The 16,778-nt window shown below is 43.8% G+C and overlaps 2 protein-coding genes and 3 non-coding genes across 5 annotated transcripts; 1 reads left to right on the top strand and 4 right to left on the bottom strand.

Moving 5' to 3' along the window:
- Positions 1-2,294: 2,294 nt before the first annotated feature.
- On the top strand, positions 2,295-2,368 carry Trnan-guu. The gene has a single exon. It is a non-coding gene; the product is annotated as a tRNA-Asn (tRNA).
- Positions 2,369-2,713: 345 nt separating this feature from the next.
- On the bottom strand, positions 2,714-2,786 carry Trnak-cuu. Its single transcript has one exon. It is a non-coding gene; the product is annotated as a tRNA-Lys (tRNA).
- Positions 2,787-3,753: 967 nt separating this feature from the next.
- On the bottom strand, positions 3,754-3,835 carry Trnas-gcu. The gene has a single exon. It is a non-coding gene; the product is annotated as a tRNA-Ser (tRNA).
- Positions 3,836-4,737: 902 nt separating this feature from the next.
- On the bottom strand, positions 4,738-6,484 carry LOC117209353. The gene is made up of 2 exons (XM_033451304.1): positions 6,071-6,484; positions 4,738-5,178 (listed from the first exon to the last, which is right to left on the bottom strand). Exons 1-2 carry the CDS (start codon positions 6,482-6,484, stop codon positions 4,738-4,740), a joined length of 855 nt encoding a protein of 284 aa, XP_033307195.1.
- On the bottom strand, positions 5,042-16,651 carry LOC117209379. Its single transcript, XM_033451364.1, has 3 exons — positions 14,944-16,651; positions 13,164-14,085; positions 5,042-5,178 (listed from the first exon to the last, which is right to left on the bottom strand). Exons 1-2 carry the CDS (start codon positions 15,584-15,586, stop codon positions 13,184-13,186), a joined length of 1,545 nt encoding a protein of 514 aa, XP_033307255.1. The 5' UTR covers positions 15,587-16,651; the 3' UTR covers positions 5,042-5,178; positions 13,164-13,183.
- Between the last annotated feature and the right edge of the window lie 127 nt (positions 16,652-16,778).

Below are 16,778 nucleotides of genomic sequence, written 5' to 3'. Positions count from 1 at the left end.
TTCCCGTCGATACGAGCCATCCCACCGCCTCACTCGGAATATCGACACGAACTAGAGAGCACGAACCGTCTTTCGAATTCTACCTGATTTCGTGCGCCTCTCGCTCTCGCGACCGACAGAAACCGACCAATTCTTGCCGCTCTGGCATTCTCGACAGCTGACAAACCTAGACGACTCTATCGAGTTCGATGTCCCACGATGTACATTATTGTACATACATACATACATAGCTGTCCCTTTGCGTGTCCACGATACCATCTACGGGAAAACGCACGATCTTAAATAAATCGATGTTACAGCGTTGACACGATTACGTAGTATATATATAATGTATGCTATACGAGCAGGACTAATGAACGACGAGCGTACGTCCCTGTGCAACAGTGGCTAAACGGGACGACACCCTTCGACAAGGTAGGGTAGCCAGATCCAATCGAGGGGACTTTGGAGAATTCCCGCTCTCATTTCGCCGAGCATTACCGTAGAAAAGACACGACAACGATCTCTTTCGATTTTACTATGTATTTTCGTAGGATCGATGCTGCGCGATTCTCGGCATGGAATAACTGTTTCCTTCTTCTTATCTTCTTCGGTTTAATGAGAAGGAATCATTTAGTTTGAATTATCATTTAGCGACCTTTTCGACTTTGTGCCTCCCATTGTTTGTGGCTCTTCGTGGCTTTCGACAAAGCGACGTCGAACCGTCTCAAAGTATCGAAACCTTCGGCTTTTATACCGCCAAATGAATACCTTTCGGGGTTGCATCGCGAACAAAAAGCAAGATTATCGATTGCTCGGTCGAATGCCTGCCCCTAGCTTTCTCGCATTTACATGCTCGACTTTCCCATTCGACTAAATCCGAATCTGTCTGCCTTCGACGCCAAATGTTGGAATGTTGCCTCGCGTCAATTTTACTCTACACCCTCGCTCCCGAATCTCCCTTTTTAATCTTTTGCCAGCGAGAAAAAAAAAAAAGAAAGAAAAAAAAGAAAGGAAATTGGGGGCACAAACGTGAATTCGTCGAGACGATAATTACGTAGGTATCTCACCAGAGGGATGCGATATTATCCGTATACGAGTTGGCACTGTTTCGAGCCTGGATTTTTGCCAGGATAAATATCGATCTTGTCGCGTCCGAGGATCCTCTCGACTTCACTCGATTCGATTCGACGATCGCATCGCCCATCGACGATTGACACGTGTTACGCAGCCGAGCTTCGAAATTGGTGTGCTACCTTCTTCGCTACCTCTTCCCGCTTGCACCACGGAGACAAAGGAGCGCAAGGAGTAGGAACGACTCGATTAAGCTCGAGCGTAACGTAATGATCGAACGCGATTCGGAATTCCATTTGGCACAATTACGTTTCGCCACAAAATTTCCAGCGAAGAATCCAGACAACTTATTTGATTCCGTGCATAATAAAAAGAGAAAGAAAGAGAAATAGAAATAGAAAACGAAGAATGGGAAAGACAATTTGAGGCAGAACCGCGGGAACAGTGCAAAGAAAGATTGCCTACAGTCTATGGCATAAGCTCGCGCGAGCGACAATTAATGGCTCGTTGACAAGGCACGAAGGGCTATCGTCGTCCTCCGCCTCTCTTGCCTGTGCTTGGCTTCGCGATCGACTCTTTTCGCTTGATCCGAGTAGACGCGGCCCGTTACCGAAACTAACGGGAAAGGATAACGAGCCCTTTACGAGAATCCGCTCGTTGCGTTCCCAACGAGCCTTCCGCAAACACCCTTCGTCGTTCTGGCAACACCCTCGAACTCGCTTCAAGGTTCCCGCTACGAAACACCCAGTCACAGCCTCCGCGATTGTTCTTTTCTCCACCGAGCAGTCACGCGAACAGCTTTCCTTTCGCGTATCTTGCTTTCGGCTAAGCGGTGTGTGTACGCAGTCCTTTCACCGACACACACGTTATTCGTCCAACCACTCAAATTCATTTAAACGAGCATCGCGCCGACCTAATTCACCGTGAGATTCTGCTGCTATCTCGAGCAGGCTTAGATACGTACTTGCGTGTGCAACCTTTAGGTGCACGCGCCACCAAATTGCTCGCATTCTACTTCCGAGTATGTATCACCTAATTAGGTGGAATACGAAAAGAAACGCGCGTTCTCGGGTTCGAGTGTATCGACTTTTTCCACAATTAGATGTTTCTTCTATCCTATCCTATACATTGTATTATCGCATGGATGTAGATTACGCTTCTATTCATCGTTATCAGTTCCACTACTTGTAATTTGATACATTTACCACAGCTACGATATATTAGAAACGACGAAACAAGTTGCCTCCGTGGCGCAATCGGCTAGCGCGTTCGGCTGTTAACCGAAAGGTTGGTGGTTCGAGCCCACCCGGGGGCGAATTTCTCTTTTGTCACATCGAGTCAGGACTTTCGAGCAAGGACTTTATAAATGACCATGAATATTGTACCTATATTGTACCAAGCATCGAACAAGTATAATTTTTTTGTATGGTACTTCGTCCGAAAAATTGCTGAGCTAAATCTATACCATTTTCAAACAGACGAAGCAAACGGTACTGAAAATCATCCCCTAGTACCGTCTTCTTTCCTTCCTCCTTGTTCCATTATTTTTGAACTTATTTGATATCAAAGCGAAAAAAATAGATCTACATAATTTAAAAAAAAAGCAACGTATTTTTTTAATACGCAAATCTTGCCGATACAGCAACAAAAAATAACACTCCGCCCAACGTGGGGCTCGAACCCACGACCCTGAGATTAAGAGTCTCATGCTCTACCGACTGAGCTAGCCGGGCTATAATTTTTTGCGATCTTTGATATAGCAAACTATATGTATTACGTACTAATAAAATTGCCTAACTAATAAATAAATTTTTTCGATACTCGTCGACAATGCTATCGACGCTCGATTCTTTCGTAATAGATACGAAACGTGGGTTACGGAATAAGTTGCAAATTTTTGCGTAACACTATCGTTTATTTGATGAGATCAAGTATTGGCGATAACTTACTTCGCGTTTTACACTAAAAAGGTTTTCGTAATTTCTCGATTTATGTATAACGATAATGTGCTGTAACGTAAACGCCTGAAACTTTTAGAGCAATTTTCTTGTTTTACGAGGCTTTCTAAGGTTTTATCCGAGAACAAACTAAAGTTGGCTATATCTCTGGTGTGTCTCTTAAGATCTTGTCGGTATATAGATAAATAATACATGTTATTGGATATAGTTCTTCTGACACCATTCGAAAGTTAATGCTCAACGTAGGGCAACTTCTCTAAACCCTGAAACGCATCTGATATGCGCCTTTTTAAACGCAACGCAACTTAGGTCGAAAATCTTGTTTGACCAAACATACCATCCACTTTCAGGTAAGATCCTGTCGAGAACATTAATGACGAACACGCATAATTTTCTACTAATTTGGTTATGATCTATGGTGTTCCACGCAACCACGTTAACCATGCAATTCAAGTTTAGGCAGAAACCTTCAGAATCCCAACATTTATTCTTATACTTTACTTTTAAAGTTATTATATCCATATATGTATGTATGTATATTAACCTGCCGCCATCTTTCTCTCTTTGTGCAGCAAAATTTTTATTCGATCTTTTCTTTTATACTAATTTTTAAGCAAATTTAATCTTTTCCTTGATTCAAACGTATTTATCGATGACAATGAAAAGTGGTAGATACTCGGATAATCGGAAAAAAATATTAAACACAGGGAAAACAAAAAAAGGAAAAAGGTACGAAAAACACCGACGAGGATGGGATTCGAACCCACGCGTGCAGAGCACATTGGATTAGCAGTCCAACGCCTTAACCACTCGGCCACCTCGTCAACCGTTAACTTTTTATTTCAATACACAGAACATGATACATAAAAAATTTCTTAAACAATTTATTGTTATTGAATAAGCTAACCTTGAATCACAAAGGGTAATTGCGTTTCGAGCGATAATTATAACGTCTCGATAATGTCATTTTCCTATGCGACCGGTTTAATGCAACGTGGCTAGGTAATCTAAGATCTAAGATACTACTATCCCGTCTAAGCTTAAATCATCGTATCGGCAAGAGAACTTCGATGATACCTGGTTCGGATGTAATACAACTGACTGACCGATTACACGAAGCTTTCATTGCAAAAGTTTAAAGCGACTTGAATCAAAGTTGGGCGATGGAATTCATCGGGATGGATTCGCTGTGGGAAAGCGAAAACGAAATAGAAAAATTCCTGGAAAAGGTGTGTCAAGAGACTAGTCGTAATTAGGATATAAATGTTGCTATAAAACGAATAATTATGGAATCGTGGATTGATCTCGAGTGGAAAACAGAAGAAAAAAATAGAAATCGTTATCATCTGCTTACAAAGAAACTGGTTTATTCGTATAAAAAATACGTATGTATCGTGGTGCACTGGGTTTTTCACGCGTAGGAAAACAAAAGGTCTTGTTTGATTGGCTGGCTGCCAGAATTGACTCGTCTGCGATGCGACCTGTCTGCCATTCTCGCGAGCAAATTTGTCGAGGTTGTGTTTTGTTCGACCGGCAGCCGATGGTTCGCTGTTCTTCCCTGACCATTGGATACAAACGCGCGCGTCAGTTTGGATCAAAGATGCGACCGCGTATGCTGCTTAACGGAAAGACAGGGGATGAACGGCGTAAACGAACGCAAAACATTGGCGACTGTTGGAGAGAACAAATGAGGGAGAAACGGACGCCGGTGATGGATCGGTGATATTCAACGATCGCCCATTACTAAGAAGCAACGAGAAGGTACTTTTTCCGTAAGACAGGTAGCTTCTTCCAAGGTGCCGAGATTAGCTCTCAAGAGGACCTCCGCGATTACTTTCTCGGCGATAATACTTTGACGAGGCATCGATTTCCTCAATTTTCCAGCCACATAACGACCAAACGTCTCGAAATGGTCGTCCGTTACGGAGCTAGCAAACTGTCTCGGAGAGATTTCACACGTCGAGTCCTTCGGCTGACGATCTTGAAAGCTTTCCGGTTGTTGATGACATTTCCTTCTGAGAGGATCGGCCGATGCGGAGGTGGAAATTCTTCTGGCGTACGAGCCCTCTGTTTCAAGGATGATCGGTTGAAACGCCGGAGCAGAGCTAGCTGCCGGGGACGGTACAGGTGACGGTGGCTCGATCTTGTCTACGTCCGTTTGCACAGACTAGAAAACAGTTACGTTGCCAACTGTAATTCAATGCTAGCGATATGGACTATGGTGTATCGATCAAAGTACGCGTATGTGTATAACGATCAACGAACGAACGAACGCGATACAAACAGAGTCCAACGTCCGAACGAACCATTCGATACGTCGTTGCACTGACTCGCGTTGTTACGTTCCGCCTTATCGTATCGCGTTGTTAGGTTCTATCTTATCGTATCGCGTCGTATCGTGTCGTATCGCGTCGTGTCGAGTTTGCTCTCAATGAAATAAAAATGCTTTCCAACTTGCATAATCTTTCGCACGAAGTATTCGTGCAACAGCGTTTTAAATATACGAATATATGGACGAACAAACTAACGTTTCGACTTTCTTTTTGATTAAAACGTAATTCTCAGCGCATCGTAACGCTCGTCGAGTTTTCCGATCGATAAAGTCCCGTAAAGAGCAAGAGAAATAGATAGAGCGAAGGTTAAAAAGAAATTAAAAGCGAGACTAAAAATGGCAGGAAAGAAAGGATAAGAAGAGGAAGAAACGAGCTTGTTGCTCGTATCGTATTGCTCGCGAAATATTTATCTTCTTGTTCTCACCGTACTTACTACGTTCGTGATGTACCACCACGACGTTACAGAACGAAACGCAACTTGACGCCTTCGATTACTCGTTCACGAACGACAAATTCGATTTTTCAAAAAATTGAAATACCAAAAGCTTGCGTGTTCGTTTAAGAATACAGAAGTAAAAGTGGAGTGCAAATGAGTATAGATAACAACGAAAGGGAGGGGAAGAGAAGGGACGGTTTTAAGGGGAAAGGGAGAGCGAAAGCGAGAGAGTGCGAGAGTCTCGATTTGCGCAGTCTCGGTAACTCGAGAAAAATTGCACGAGGTCGTACCATCATCTCCTCTTGAGAGAGATCCGTTGGGTTAGCCAAAGCATTCTTAAAGTCTCTCTCTTCATCTAGTGGACTCGTTTCGTTTTGTTCCGCTACGAACTTTAAAATATCGTAGTACCATAACGAAGATCTGTATCGTAGTCGAGGATTCTGGACCATCTTTTGCGAATTGCGCACCTTTTTGTATTCCCTTCTGAACGCGGTTCTAAGCGTGTTGATTTTTCGTATGACAGTCTCTTTATCCGCGATCGGATTAACCTCCCTCAATTTTTGCACGAGAGCGTCATAAGCACGATTTCGAAGTATCCTGTCCTTGTATCCCCTATACCTGACCTGCCACAAGCAGCGGAAACTACGGTAGAGGTGAATGAATTCCGCGAGAAAATCATGCGAGTATCCGACCAAATCCGACATGTTGCTTGGTTCGCGCGGATACGATTCCCAAGGAAGTCGATCAAAAATCGATCTTCGGCTTTTCGATCAATTCATGCACTTGCGAAATTCCGTGTTTTTATATAGGTGTACGGTCTTTGAAAGAACGTAACGCGATCTTCTCGCCACGCGGTTGACTTACGATCGAACGACGAACGCGAGCACAAGTAAGATAAACGTAGCGTGGATGACCGCGCTCGACGTTCGACTGAGGGGCCACCAGTCCACACGAGTCCACAGGCCGCTTCTCGAACGGACGATCGTCAGATGGTAGTCAGATGTCGATCGTATGCCTGCCTTTGGAAACGCGTACCTACGCGTTTGCACAAACCACCTTGTTGCCGACCAGATCTTTCTCCCTCCAGCAATCAGAGGTTTGCTCGTGCTTGTACAAGAGGCCCTACCACGACAAGCGCTCGACGCCACTCTTTCATAATTACTCACATTCGTTTTCAACGCAGCAGTTTTTTCTTTATACTCCTTTCCTTCTTCTTTTTTTCTTCTATTTCCCTTCGAATTACATCGATCAAATAACTATCCCTTCTTTAATTCTTTCTACTTTTGCGTTAAGTTCTTCTTTACAATTCTGATTCTTCGGGAGAGAAAGAGAGAGAGAGAGAGAGAGAGAGAGAAGCGAGGACAAGGTTTCGATCGAAGTGTACGATTCGACTGGAATCAGTGCACTGCACGCAACGTGTTCGCACTAGAGAACGTTTGACAGTCGTTGCGCGTAATCACGTGGTATTCTCGCGATCGTGTAACCGTTCACGACGAATTTTCAAATAGTAGAAAGCTTGAAATTCGCACGGATCCAGTCGTACTTGAAGCGCTTTGTGTTTTACCAGGTTCGAGAAGGTTTGCGCAAACGCGAAGCGTGACAAGAGGAACCGTGGCGAGGTGTTGCGGAGCAGGGTGAAGGCGAACCGACTCGATGGGTCTCTGTCTGCGTCCAATGAAAGCTATTTCCTGCTAGTGTTGCCAACGTGACCGCGCAAACACGTTTCACGAGCTGGTCGAGTGCGACAGTTTATGCACCGCCACGCCTCGACGTGTACCACTCGCGTTCTTAGTGCTTCGTACGCGTTAATTGTTGACGAAAGGTTACCGTTCGACGCTTGCCTCCAGACATTCCCACTTAAATAAATCTCGTGGCAAATCTATCTGTTTTATCGCGAAACTAGCGAGCGCGCACGTGCAAACCACGCTGCATAGTCTCGCGGAATTGGTTACAGTTTCGAGATCGCGGAAAGTATCTCTAGAAAATCGAAATTGCGAAATCCGAGAAGCAAACACGGCCGAAGGCCGGTTTCGCCAGATCGGAGGACGATAGCGCTGCCGCTATGTGCGAACCTTCGCGCCTTATAAGGTACTAGTGGCCAATTCGTTCGTCACTCGATTCCCCGTCATCTCGATTCTCGCGACAAGTCTCCTTCGTCGTTACTTATTTATTTATTTGTTTGTTAGTTATGGAATACCGGCCTAATCAAGCTATAGATTATACTGAATAATTTCGATTTTGAGTTCGACGATTCTAGCTTGACGCATTTCTTCGTGCAAAACGTGTTTTGAAAGATAAGTTGAGGTAAAAGATTGAGAGAAAATACGAGCAAGAGACTCGTAGGAAGTCATAGGAAGAAAGAGAAGAGAGGAGGAATGAAGAGAACGGAAAGGCGGGGCGAGAGTAAGCGGATATTATAAAAGGAGAAAGGCAACGATGTTTAAACACGAAAGACGTACTTTCGCTTACAGATAACACGAGAAAACGAAATCATTGATATACAAATCGTTGTGCGATTTCGAGAAAGGGAGATTTAGATGGAAGGTGTCGGTGGTGAGCGTCAAGTCAGAACCCTGTCTCTAAATTAACGTTTCTCTCGAAATGTAACGCAGACGCGATGTATTTACACCAAATATGTCATGAATTGACATAAGTTACAGTCCAGAAAGCGATACATTGTCCGAACGCCACGCACGTTAGTACACCAGTGTCGAAACATTTAAGGGCTTGCATTTGGATATGCTTCAAACGATGCGATTCGCTTGCCTTTTCCCTTCCTATTTTCGTATCTCTTGGAATAAATTTACCGGTACCTGTTTTCCAGAGTATCTATTTTTTTGAAGTACTACTAACACGCCATTCGCTGAAAATGTATACCACGTACTACGTTGAGACAAAAATAATTTGGAAATTAGCCGATAACTCCGAGAATTACAAAGAAAATCTCTTTCGAGACAGCAATTACATATTTCGATCGATCGATCAAACGTGCGATTGCCAATCACTGTAAGTACATAAGGCGACTTAATTCGTATTAGTTCGAGCGCTGTTCTTCTCGTAATCGTTGAGCGAATCCACATCGTGAATAACCCAAAATTACATGTACATATGTTTGTTCGGTACCACTTACTTCGAGTCATCGACGAGCTCGCTGTTTTTCCATTTCTTCAAAAAGTTGTGTTTTCACCACCGAACCGCGTATCACGGATCATTTACCGGTACCAGACAAATTTCTTTAATCGCAACACGCTTGAATCTGTGTGTGGAGAGATTTTAGCGGAGACTGCGGTCCCTAACTTTTCGCGCACGCGCGTCAACTTGTACTTTCTTATCTTCGTATACGAATTTTTCACCGGTGCCCCTGTGCTGATTTATTCTTCGGAATGCTTGGTAGATGAAAATTGAACGCGGCAGCTGAAAATTGCGGCCAGCAGCGTGCGTGCAAGTAGAAATCGTACCGGTGGAATGCACCAGTGGTTCGGACGCTAGCTAAAGTCTCACTGGCGAAACTGGCACCGTTGCGTTGCGTTGGTTCGTTTCACTCATCGTAGGCTTCCACTCGGTCGCTTTCGCGCGTTTATTCCGAGTGTGGCGTGTGTTGGGCCGGGTCAGGCCGAGTCGACCAGGCCAGGGCAGGGCAGAGCAGGGTAGGGCCAGGCCAGGCCAGGCCAGGCCAGGCCACGCCAGGGCAAGGCAGGGCAGGGCCAGGCTGGCAATCGCCGCCGTGTACCCAAACTATAATAGATCGCAGCACTGAATACACTTTGTTTATATAAGCTGTTATGACGGCGTCTAGTTCAAGATCAAAATAAATGGAACTCAGAGTTTCGACTGCCAGTTCCTTCCGAAATACGACGCAACAACCCTATTTCATTGAATATTACCTTGGCGTATTTTGCTTTTTAAGGGAAAAAATGAAAATTTAGCAGTCGCTCTTCGTCCGAACTTGCAATGTGTGTGTGCACGCGCGCGTGTGTATGCGTGTGTATTCTATATGCATGTGTATATATATATGTATGTATACGTATTTTGTGTTTATGGCGGCCTTAGTATTTTGTTTCTTAAAACTCAGTACAGAGACGATATCGAATGCAAAGCGATTTCGATTATGGAAGACGAACGATTACACAGGAAAGAGAGCAGACGTCGGGATAGCGAAAAAGGGAAGCGATTGCGTTTTTCTTTGTGATCAAAGAGAACCTCTGTCGGTCACCGAATCTGTTACCGAGTCACTCGCTTTTCGTTCTCTGCGTCGTTTGCCAAGAATCGCTTCAACTCCAATGTAAACGTGCTTTTTATTCAAATTTTCAGCTAGACGATACGACGACACATTCTCGGAAGGAAGATACGCGCGAACGAATTCAAAATGTTTATCGGTTTGGCAATGGTTATCGTTCGAGAATACGATAAACTCGTTTCGAACAAATCTTTGCACCTTTCTTCTCACGTTCGAAAATATTGCACAAAACGCGCGTTGTTATACATTTGATTTTTGATTATTGCAATGTATTCGTTAGGCTTCGTACGGTTGAAAATTTGATTGGTTTGAGTGGTTGATACGATGTAGGAAACCCACATCAGAATATGTATATAGACAAGAAACAGGAGATAGATAGGTTATGAGTGTGTGCGATACTGCTACTGTTTGGGAAAGCGGCTTTATGGTTTGTTGGGAAAGAAGAAGACGAAGGGGAAACACCGTGAAAAAAAAAAAAACGAAACGATGAACACCGAGTATGAGAAAGAAAGCAAAAGACAAAGAGGACGATACTAATCCTCTTTGTATGGAAAAACCGAGTGGTCCGCCGAGCAGACTACGAAGCAGAGCAGACTTTCGAATAAGCTATTCAACCAGTGCAATATACCGTACAAATATAGCGTATCCCGTCTAGACGACGTGACTTTTCTATACAAACGAAAAGTTACCTCGTTATTTCGCGAGATTCCCATGGAAAGCGCGGCGAACGGTATGGAAAAGCAATACCGAGATGTTGAAGTAAGCAATTGGTCTTCTTTATCCGATTGTTTTCGCTCGTTAAGCAGCGATCGGCAGATTCCTGACGCAAGTCGAAACAGCTAAAAGCTTTTTATCCACGCGGTGCCGCTTTACCGATTGTTCGCGTATAAGCTAACATTTCCCTTTTTTCCTCACCGCGGCGCGACGTCTTCGTCTAATAAATTCTACTCGAACAAAGACTAAAACGTTTCAGACCATACTCTGCGAGCTATACCTAATAACCTGGTTTAATTAAAGCTATATTCAAAACCGGCTCGTCTACGAGTCGTTTCTTCGATGTCCAATAACGCAACTGAACGGTGAACAACCGCGAGGAACTGGTGCAAACTCGATTCGAACGACTTTATCTCAACGTATGGGACGTACAATACCATTCCCTATGAAAGAACGTATTCTATAATGTTTGTATGACATCGAGTGACAGTTTGTCCCGATCGAATCGTATGGAAAACAGTATAAAACTAGTGTAGTTTTTCAAGCGAAAAATTAATCGGAAAACATAATAGGGGATCGATTGACAATTAATTGACAAATGTGGGACGTCGTAATTTACAATGTCACAAAAATTCCAATTGGTTCTGAACAAAGAATACTACCGATGATTAACGAGAAAACTTGAAAAATGGGCTTTAAACTCGGTATCTCGGTGAAAAGCTTTGTGTCACGCATACATCGTAGCTACAGAGCGATACGAAAGCAGACAATAGAGGGTAAAGTTATGTCAGAAAGAAAAAAGATATTGTGTACTGGAAGCTCTACTATTACTACGATACGTTCCATCAATGACGCAGATTCGTGAAATGAAAAGAATATTTCTTTTGCTCGGATGCTATACATAGGTGTTATACGTATGCTCGATGAGAAAGTGATAGAAAGAATTTCGTAGCAGTCGTCGCCGCGATTGAGAAATTGTAATTCTTTACTCGTTCGTAATCCTCGAATAGTCGCAAAACGTACTATATCGGGATCGTACAACGAATCGCGAAACTACCAGCGAGAGGTTGAATATTTCAGTTCCATTGAATATTCCATAGTCTGTGATGTGAGTATCTCGTTATCGAACCTTGTCTACAATTCCTATCTCACATTCTTGTTAACGGTAGTGCTTTTTCTCTGCGTATAATATTACGCATACTGAAGCTACATTTAAGATCAGGGCCGTATCTCAGACAGTTTGTCACACCCGATTTGGTTGAAATTTTACAGATAGCTTCATTTTCCATTCGAAGGTTAAGACCTTCCGTGCTTCGATTTGATTGAAATTTTGAAAATAACTTCTTTTTAGATAAAAACAACATTTGAGGGAACGATTTTTGGTGATTTGAAGATTAAAATTTAAAATTTTGCGGAAAACGTTTTACTAGCGCAATGTCACTCCCTGCGTTATCGATACAGCGATGAATGCAAAATTGGACAATGAAAATTTGAAGAAGGATATTTACAGGAAGAATCATGAATCCTTGGTATGATAGACATGTACTTAAAGATATCCCTGATACTGCATATCGTATTTTATATAGTTTTGTTTTAGACCTTTTTAAGCGGCCGCCATAAAGCGACTGGCAATCCTTGTTAGTGAGATCGTCCCTATTTTGAATAATTACCTTCATTTTATTTTGTAATCTACTTTATACATTTCAATTGGAGTAATGTTTAATTTTTATTGTTCGATAGGTATGATAGAGCGCGGAGGAGATAAGTATCACTTGGTAATATGACCTGACAATAAACGCGACGAAACTATACTACTGTCGTTAATCAAGAAACACACCTTAGCTTTCGAGTCAGTAAAAATGTTTCTCGCAAAAGTTATTTTTATCTAAAAGGAACCTGCTCTTGCGGAAATTAAATTATTCTTTTGTATGTTCGATCCATTCTTAAATCAATCAATGAAACAAAAAAACCATAACTTTGAGGATGTTTCGTGGAAGAATGCACCGGTTGGTTAACGGGCATAACCAATTTGACCTGTGTGCCATAATTGGTTCGATAAGATTGATGAGAATAATAATAACGGTAGTACTAGTGCAGTAGCAGTAACAGTAGCTGTAGCAGTAACAGTAGCAGTAATAGTAGTAGTTGTAGTAGCAGTAGAAGTAGTGATAAGAGCAGTAGTGACTGCAGTAATAGTTATAGAGCAGTAACAAGCTATGGTAGTGATTATTTTGACTAGAAATAAAAAAGCACATCGACCGCGTTCTTTTATTCCGCGGACTTCGCTAGACATTGTTTCTGAAATCAATCGACAAAGTCAACGAATTAGAAAAAAACTGCGACTTCGATATTAGCAGTGAAAATAATTGTTTGGGACAGGTACTGAAAAAATACCATTGTTTATTTTCTATTAATAAAATTACGGTTCTTACATTTTAAAATGTAAATTATATTAACCGAAAAAGGCATTGTTGCTGGAGCCCTCTGTCGTGCAATTGTGAAGTAACGATGCAGGGTGGTTAGACATGTTGTTAACGGTTTGTCCTCCCCCTAATCCACCTCCAACGCATCCAGCAGCAATATCGCCGCCACCACCACCAACACCACCACCAACAACACCACCACCACCACCAACACCACTACCACCACTGCTGCCACCATTTGTATCGGCAACTGCAACGGGTGCGGCGAGACCAACGTCGCCACCTCCTAGTCCGACTCCGATTCCAGCTGTTCCGCTAGCATTCCTTGTTCTCGGAGGTTTTACGTCTTGTGAAACTTCGTACGTTTGATTCTGTTGATTTTGTAAATTGATTTCATTGTAGACGAGTTCTTGAATCTTCAACCTAATAAACATTTGTCTATCGAGCGGTAAGCTTTTGAGAGGATTTCGAACACTCATCAAAAAATGATAAGTATCGTCTCCTTCTTCTTCTTGCGAGACTCTTAGTCTCTTTTGCAGAGATTCGAATCTTTTTCCGATCTTACTCATCTTACTCATCTTAGGCGGTGGCATAACTTGATGAAGACCATCGTCGTTCGAGAGTAAAGATTGACAAGAATCACCATCTAAATCGTCAAATTGAGTTTCCTCGTGTCCTTCTAAAATATCGATCTGAGGTTCGATTTGCGTTTCTTCTGGCGACGATCGAAGGGCCGCCGAGCAATTTTGCGAAAGAGTGCACCCGATTACTCTTGAATTCATTTGATCTCGCAGGAAGAACAGGCTCTTGAACCAAACCCATTTTGAGTCATGTTCATTAGCGCCACCATCGCATTTTCCTCTATAAGTTTTCTTTAATTCGTTGCGGAAATTGTCTCGTAAGTGCTTCCATTTTGATTTTGCGACGTCCGCTGGAAACGAAGATTCTCCGTTAATTCTTTTGTTACGATAAAAAATTTTTCGAAACTTTCCTACGTGAATAATGCGCATTCGCATGGCTTTGTTACTTTGATAACAAACGACAATTGATAAAATGAAAAATTTATGAAAAATAAATGGCCAAGAAAACATTGCTTCGTCGAGTATAAAATTTTGTAGCGCTCCAAGCGTTTAATCGTTTGCCCACGAATCCAATGGATTCAAATTACCGCGACCTCAGACGGAATATTGTGTAAACAGTAATTAAAATCATGCTCGCTATCAATATTACCACAAATTGTAGGCATTGACTGTAATTAAAAAATTATAGAAATGGCGACGCAATAACGATCGACCGTACGCGCTCTTAGAAAGTAGCCCGTTTTCCAGCAAATAAATTTAATATGTTCAGATTGTAATTGATCTCGACACGACTATATCGTGTACACGTACGTATACACACAAGTTGATCGAGTCGTTCGCTCGGTTATTCGATAGCTTGATCGAGGAATGAAAAGGACACACGACATACACAATACACAATCGCAGGAAGGTGATAGTGGGGAAGGGAATGGTACGAGTAGAAACAGTTGAAAATGTGACGGTAGAAGGGAAAGAAAAAGTGGAAGGGATGCGATCAAAAGGGGAAGAGAGAGAGATTGAGAGGGAGTAAGGGGAGGGAGAGGGAGGGAGAGAGAGAGAGAGAGAGAGAGAGAGAGAGAGAGAGAGATATTGAGACATAGTAAGGGAGGCGTACAACGACGCAGGCGCAAATAGAAGAGGCGGAAAGAAGAGAGAAGAGCGAAATGGGAAGAGGAAAGAGGAGAGAGAAGAGCGAGGCGTATACTCACTGGAGACCTCGCAAGCCCTCGCGATCTCTCGCCACATCTTTAGAATGACATCGCGATTGTGATAGTTGACGTTCTTCTGGTCCCAGATCGCGGGCCTAGCGTGCACCTCAGTGATCAGTCTCTGGAGATCCATCGTCATCGCGTTCCTACGCGCGTTCGCGTTGCATCTCCTGGACGATCGCTTACTAGCAACTCGACGGTTGAGAAGCGTGTTGCCGGAGCTGAGTGAGGATGCAGCCGCGCGCGAGCCGCTTCCTCCTCTAGTTACGTTTCGTTGAGATTCGTTGGTGTGCGAAAGCCGATTTTTCGGTTGCTTTGTTGTCGATTCCTCGCTGGAAATCACTTGCTCCCCTGGCTGGTGTTGTTCTTCCTTGATCGGTGGGATCGTGTCGACAGTTTCGTTGACGGTGTCTAGTACTTTGCCACCGCCACCGCCACCGCCACCGACGACGACGAGCTCGTCCTCGTCGTCGACGTTACTGTTTCGTCGCTGTTGTCGTCTCCTCCTCTTCCTTTTACGCCTGGCGTTACGAGGACTGCCGGCCGAGGAGGAACTCGTGAAGCCGAGCCGAGCGGAGGATCGCAGGCGAGACGAATCCAGGGCTTTTTCCTCCTCGACTCGTGCACGCGTGCCGCCGTCCATACACGGCCGGTACACGCGCGCGTCCAGCCGGGAAGACGCACACTCGCCTCAACAAACGAGTTCGATACGCGAGATGCTCTTCGTCGAAAGAAAGTCAATTACTGTACGCGCGCACGTTCTCGGCGATACGCCGCCGATCCGCCTGGCTGCTTATCCGCTCGCTAGCCAGCGCCGAGAGCCCAAGTCCGAACCTTCCTTCGCTTTTGCCTACGATTTCAGCTTCGGCTTCGGTCTCGCTCGAGTTTGCGCTCGGCTCCGCTCGGTTCCGCTCGGTCCGACTCGGTTCCGCTTCGCGCGCCACCGCTCGTCACCGCTTGTCACCGCTTGCGATCTCTGCTCGACAACGCTGCTCGTCTATCTCCCAGAATTCTTTACAACTATTTTCCTACCAAACCTCTCCTCTCCTCTCCTTTCCGCTTCGCTCCTCTCCGCTTCTCTCCTCTCCTCACCGCTTCAGTTTCTTTCCTTTCCTTTGTTCCTTTATTTTCCTAACTACTATCGTCTCGTTTTCTATTATTACTCAATTTTTTACCTTCAGCCTCAAATCCTAATATGCATTTAATACTCGAATTCGAACTTTGCCCTGTTCTGTCCTGTCTCCTTGGCACTCGCGAATTCACCGAGATTCCTGTTTCATCTATAAAATTTTCCGTACCAATTTCCTATCGGATCTTTCTTCACTTCACTGATTCGGAAATAATCGTACGTTCTACGAATGTGTTTCTGCGTTCGTTAACACGTTGCATTTCAATTGATTTTATCGTTTCCTCTTTAGATTATACATTCTCCTAATAAGATGATGTATCTAAGAAATCGAAGGAATTTTCGTTAATACATGGCTCTTTATATTACAGTTATACAAGTATGATTCGTTTTCCGATTGATGTTAGTCCGAAAAGCTATTTGACAATTGCACGTTTTGGTGCGTGTATTTGTCACTAAATAAGCGTCTTGCGCTCTCGGTTCGGTATTTGTCGGCACGGATCGTCCCGGCTCGGCTCGACTCGGCCCGACTCGGATTCACTACGCCGCGATACAACGCGATACGACGCGATGCGACGTTCACGTTCGCCTTTTGGCCTCTTACTCATCGGTAACGCTTGCCGCTTGCGACTCCTGCCATCGCCATAAACTCTGTCGTAATCGCATTGCACGGCATCGTTTGGCTCGGCTTTGCTCGTTGTTACTTGAT

Source organism: Bombus bifarius, unplaced genomic scaffold, assembly GCF_011952205.1.
Source record: "Bombus bifarius isolate JDL3187 unplaced genomic scaffold, Bbif_JDL3187 scf7180000008176, whole genome shotgun sequence".
Classification (NCBI taxonomy): domain Eukaryota; kingdom Metazoa; phylum Arthropoda; class Insecta; order Hymenoptera; family Apidae; genus Bombus; species Bombus bifarius.
The sequence above is the reverse complement of the archived record's forward strand: the minus strand, read 5'-3'. Positions and strand labels throughout refer to the sequence as shown.

Coding starts and splice junctions, on each gene's coding strand:
- LOC117209353 (XM_033451304.1), bottom strand. CDS start 6,484: ATGTCGGATTTGGTCGGATACTCGCATGATTTTCTCGCGGAATTCATT. Junction 5,179..6,070: donor TCTCTCAAGAGGAGATGATG/GTACGACCTCGT, acceptor ACTGTTTTCTAG/TCTGTGCAAACGGACGTAGA.
- LOC117209379 (XM_033451364.1), bottom strand. CDS start 15,586: ATGGACGGCGGCACGCGTGCACGAGTCGAGGAGGAAAAAGCCCTGGAT. Junction 14,086..14,943: donor GAGGGCTTGCGAGGTCTCCA/GTGAGTATACGC, acceptor CTTCGTTTCCAG/CGGACGTCGCAAAATCAAAA.